The sequence below is a fragment of the Pseudochaenichthys georgianus genome, chromosome 18 (assembly GCF_902827115.2).
Source record: "Pseudochaenichthys georgianus chromosome 18, fPseGeo1.2, whole genome shotgun sequence".
Classification (NCBI taxonomy): Eukaryota; Metazoa; Chordata; class Actinopteri; order Perciformes; family Channichthyidae; genus Pseudochaenichthys; species Pseudochaenichthys georgianus.
The window spans coordinates 8,367,438-8,372,829 of NC_047520.1; the positions used below are offsets into that span (position 1 = coordinate 8,367,438).

At 43.5% G+C, this 5,392-nt stretch overlaps 1 protein-coding gene across 1 annotated transcript; it reads left to right on the plus strand.

The window, feature by feature from the left end:
- The first annotated feature begins 753 nt into the window (after window positions 1–753).
- Window positions 754–5,116, plus strand: LOC139435786 (uncharacterized). Its single transcript, XM_071206645.1, has 3 exons — window positions 754–806; window positions 3,165–3,528; window positions 4,568–5,116. The coding sequence occupies exons 1-3, from the start codon at window positions 754–756 to the stop codon at window positions 5,114–5,116; spliced, it is 966 nt and encodes a 321-aa protein (XP_071062746.1).
- The last annotated feature ends 276 nt before the right edge of the window (window positions 5,117–5,392 follow it).

Consider the following 5,392-nt stretch of genomic DNA (forward strand, 5'->3'; position numbering starts at 1 on the left):
TCCGAGAGCACTACGCGGGAAAGGACAAACCACGAGTCGTGAGCCTGTACTGTGAACTCTCTTCTCTCCACAAAGCAAGCAACGAGACTGTTACTGATTATATTATTCGAGCGGAGACTATATTCACGTCTTTGAGAAGGGCCGAAGAAAATATCAGTGACGGGTTGCAGATTGCCATGGTAGTGAAGGGGTTACCGGACTCATTCAACCCGTTTGTCGTGCACGTCACTCAAACCAACGACCGTCTAACGTTCGGTGAGTTCAAAACTAAACTGCGGAGCTATGAGAGCACTGACAAATATAGGACGAGTGACATGAAAACGGACGAGGACGGCGTTATGAGGACTAGCGGGGCGAGGACACGAGGACGTGGAAGAGGGAAGAAGATGGACTTAGCCGACACTGAATGCTACACATGCGGAAAGATGGGGCATATGGCTAGGACATGCCCTAACGAGATCCAAGCGAGGCGAGAGGAGCGACACGCCACACCGAGGAAGGGGCCGAGGCAGAGGGCTGGGCCGTGATCAGGTGAAGAAGGCAGACGGAGACACGGAGGATGATACCGGTGCATCATTCTTTTTCAAAATAAGTGACTGTCAAAATCAAGTAGGAAATAAGAGAGGTCTTATGGTCGACTGTGGTGCCACGACACACATGATTAATGACCCGGCAAAGTTTAAGACAATCGATAAGAGTTTTAGACCCGAGGAACATGTGATAGAGCTGGCAGATGGAACGAAAACGACCGGGATGGCGAAGATGAGAGGAGAAGCCGAAGTTGTTCTGCTCGACAGCGAGGGACGGCAAGTGAAAACGAGGCTCAAACAAGCGCTTTACATCCCATCTTTTCCACAGGACATTTTCTCCGTGAAAGCAGCGACAGCCAGCGGAGCTGAGGTCCGCTTCAAAGACGGTGATGATTGGCTGATTCATCAAAATGGTACTAAGTTTAAAATGGATGTGTATGGTAGGCTATATTACCTTAGCACAGTAGAGGATGAAAATACTGATGATGTTTGTAATGGTTGTCATGACATCCAGACATGGCATAGAATATTTGGTCATTGTAATTTTGAGGATGTGTCTAAACTTGAGAAAGTGGTTAAAGGTATGTCGATCAAAGGGAAACATGACATTTCTAACCATAACTGTGAAACATGTACGCAGGGAAAATTTACTCAAAGCAGAAACAGGCAGGCAGATGCAAAAGCTAAGACAGCACTAGAGCTAGTACATACAGACCTATGCGGTCCAATAGAACCAGCAGATAAAGACGGGTACAGATATGCAATAGCATTTACTGATGATTATAGTGGGATGATTTTTCCCTACTTTATCAAAGCAAAGAGTGATACAGCAAAAGCTGCTGAAAAATTCCTAGCGGATACTGCTCCATATGGACACATTAAGTGCATAAGATCTGACAACGGTACTGAATTCACTGGGCATGAGTTTCAAACTTTACTTAGGACGAAAGGGATAAGGCACGAGACAAGTGCCCCATACTCACCTCACCAGAACGGTACTGCTGAGAGAGGTTGGAGGACCTTATTTGAGATGTCACGATGCATGCTATTGGAGAGCAAACTCCCAAAGCAGTTATGGACATATGCTGTACAGACAGCAGCACAGATACGTAACAGGTGTTACTGTAAGCGTCTAGAGCAGACACCATACCGTGTTTTTACTGGCAAAACACCCAACTTGTCCAACATGAAAATATTTGGCTCAGAATGCTACGTGTATAAACAGGATAAGAAGAAGCTAGATTCTAGATGTGCAAAGGGTATTTTTGTAGGATACGACAAATATAGCCCAGCATTCCAAGTATTTTATCCTGAGACAGGGAAAGTCCTGAAACATAGGCTGGTAAAATGTATCACAAAGAGTAGTGCAGATAGTCAGACTCAGACAAATCATAATATGGATGATGACACTTATGGAGAAACTATTCCCACAACACCAGCAGGGACAAAAATGGTGAACCAGAATCAGAGAGAGCCTAATGTGGGTGTACAGTCCTATAGTGAGGAGAATATTGAGGCTAGTCAGATCCAGACAGATGGTACTCAAAGAGAACAGGGAGAGAGTGCACGACGCTATCCCACTAGACAAAGAAACGCTCCAGAATATTTAATGGAGTATCAGTGTAAGGCTGATTGTAAAGATGAAGGTGAAAATGTAGATTATTTCTACAGGGTTGCTTGTGACGTACCCAAAACATACATGCAGGCTGTAGGCTCTAGGAAATCAAAAATGTGGGCTGATGCAATGAAAGAGGAGATAAACTCTTTAACAGAGAATGTGTCACAATTCACATGTTATGTCACGCTTGTAGTTTTGTCTGTGTTTTTCTTGTCTTTGGGTTTCCTGTCTTATTGTGTTAAGTGTTCACCCCCGTTTCCTGCCTGTCTGCTTTCTGTCTGTTTCCCTCCCTGATTACCCGATTGTGTTCACCTGTTGTCCTTGTGTTTCTCCTCCCCTGCCCGGCTGTTTCTCGTTGTCATGATTACCCCTTCTTGTATTTAGTCTTGTCTCTGTCTGTGTTCAGTGTTGGGTCATTGTTTGTTGGTGACGGAGTTCACCGGAGAGTGTTCTGTTCTGTGTTTGTCATTTATCCTTTATCCTTGGAATAAAGGGTTTCTCAAAAGTTATCTGCATTTGGGTCCTGCTTCCTTCACTCCTCCGTGACAGAATGAGACCTTCAGTCTGACCACACTGCCAAAGGGAAAGCAAGCAGTGGGAGGTCGTTGGGTATATGCAGTAAAGGAAAGCCCAGATGGATCTGAGATTTTTAAAGCCAGATATGTAGCTAAAGGCTATAGTCAAGTAGAGGGAATTGATTACAAGGAAACTTTTTCACCGACAGCAAATATGACTTCTGTACGTACATTGATGCAGGTGGCTATACAGGAGGATCTTATCCTACACCAAATGGATGTGAAGACAGCTTATCTCCATGCACCAATAGACTGCGAGTTATATATGGAACAGCCCGAAGGTTTTGAGGCAGAATCCAAAACAGGGGAACACTTAGTGTGCAAACTTAACAAGTCATTGTATGGTTTAAAGCAATCCGGGCGAAACTGGAACAAGTTACTGCATGATCATCTTACAGAGAATGGGTTTGTGCAAAATGATGCTGATCATTGTGTCTACAGAAAAGAGTCTGAGAAAGAAGGAGTTATTCTGCTGATATGGGTAGATGACCTACTTATAGCGGCCAATAACAACGGCTCACTCAGTGATGTCAAAGAGATGTTGAAGAGGAAGTTTAAAATGAAAGATTTGGGTGAACTTAAACACTTCCTAGGTATCGACTTTACACAGAGTCAGGGGGAGATCAAAATGAGCCAAAAGAGACACATAGCAAAGATGCTAGAGAGGTTTGGCATGTCAGAATGCAAACCAAGGTCAACTCCATGCGAGCAAAAGTTACATTTTGACACTGAGGGTGAAGTTATCGATTCAACAGGATACAGAGAGATAGTAGGTAGCTTGATATACATTATGACATGTACTAGACCAGGGGCCTATACTACGAAGCTGGTTCAACCTAACCTGGATATGTTTGAGTTAGCCGGTTGGCCTAATCCAAAACATACGCGCTCTCGCTAAACGGTCCTACGACGCTGGTTATCAAGTGGATCGTTCAAGCCAGCCGTGTCCTATCTAGTTAGGTGCGCGTTCACATGAAAGGGGTGGTATTTGGAGCATTCGACCAATCACAAACATGGAGAAGCGTACTGACAGCGCAGCGTCATACTTCCTGAATGAAAAGTCAACTATAATATTAGACATATGAAGAAGTTAAATTAAATATCCATGACTTAAACACTTTATCCAGGATCAAAGCCACATAGCTGCACCTGCAAGGTGAATACAGCTGGTAAAAGTGTTTGAATGCGTACATTAACAGGTTTATGATATCACTGCCCGTCTCTAAGACACGATCTGACTTTAATTACATTTGACTCGAGAGTGTTTCGTCAACTTAATGTGTTGCTTAAAATAATACTTCTGCATACAGTATGTGACACTGTGAGTGTTGCACGGCCAGATACGGCTCATCTGACTCAGATAAGGAAATATATGATACATTATGAAGTGATATGCCGCGGACTGTACTTAATGTTACTCTGATCCGGTTACTTATGTCGTGGCAGATATTTAAGTAAGCTTTCTTAACGCTAATGTTATAATAGTCAGATTGCTCTGAAGATGGGAGGTGATATTGTATTAATGTTCACGTTCACACAGTCGGTGATTTTTGCCGGCCGTCTTTCCTGCGACGGCAGCTTTTCTGTATTTCCTTTCTCCTGTAATATGACTTGATCGCTTTAAACTCCGCACACTGAGCTCTGATTGGTCAGCAGGCGGTGCTTTCACTGAGTTGAGCTCTTAGCCTGCAACCTAACCTGGTCCCGACCAGGTTAGCTGCTTAGCATATATTACCATGGAGATCTAGCCTGCTAAAAAGAGAACCAGCTTCGTAGGACCGGAAAGCCGGAGTTTTCCCTGAATTTAGCCGGCTAAGCGAAAATCCTGCTTCACAGTATACCCCCCTGATCTGAGCTGGATTGTGAGTAAACTATCACAACACCTAGCAGAACCAAAACAACAACATTGGGCTGCAGCAAAACAACTGTTGAGGTATCTAAAGGGTACAATAGACCAAGAGCTACATTACAAGAAAAGTGAGGAAAGCCTAAAGCTTGAGGGATACAGTGATGCTGATTGGGCAGCCGATCAAAATGATAGGAGAAGCACAACTGGATATTGTTTCAGCTTAACTGAAAATGGTCCAGTTATATCCTGGAAAAGCAGGAAGCAGCCAACAGTGGCGCTATCGACCTGTGAGGCCGAGTACATGGCATTAGCGGCTACTACTCAAGAGAGCATGTACCTTGTACAGCTATTAAAAGGGGTAGACCGTAATAGCCCACATGTACCAGTGAAGATATATGAGGACAACCAGGGAGCAATAGCTCTATCCAAAAACCCTGTATCCAGACAGAGAAGCAAGCATGTAGACATCAAATACATTTTGTACGATCTGCACATGCTGAGGGGAAGATATCTATTACATATTGTCCTACTGCAGATATGGTAGCTGATGTCCTAACCAAGCCGTTGACAAAGGCACAATTTGACAAGTTCAAAGGGTATTTGTTTGGAGAGTAATGTAAATTGCAGGTATACAAATTGAACACTGCTAGAGAAGCTTTTGTTTTGTTTATTTGGATTCTGTGTACCACTGTAGAGAGTTATCAACATGTCTTTGAGTGGGAGTGTTGAGCATATTTGTATAATAACAAAGTCATGTTTGAGTTCATGTGTATGACACATAGACTGTATATATAAATGGACGTAGGGTCCGTGACGTCAC

Coding starts and splice junctions, on each gene's coding strand:
- LOC139435786 (XM_071206645.1), top strand. CDS start 754: ATGGCGAAGATGAGAGGAGAAGCCGAAGTTGTTCTGCTCGACAGCGAG. Junction 807..3,164: donor CTGCTCGACAGCGAGGGACG/GCAAGTGAAAAC, acceptor TTGTGTCTACAG/AAAAGAGTCTGAGAAAGAAG. Junction 3,529..4,567: donor ACATTATGACATGTACTAGA/CCAGGGGCCTAT, acceptor ACAGTATACCCC/CCTGATCTGAGCTGGATTGT.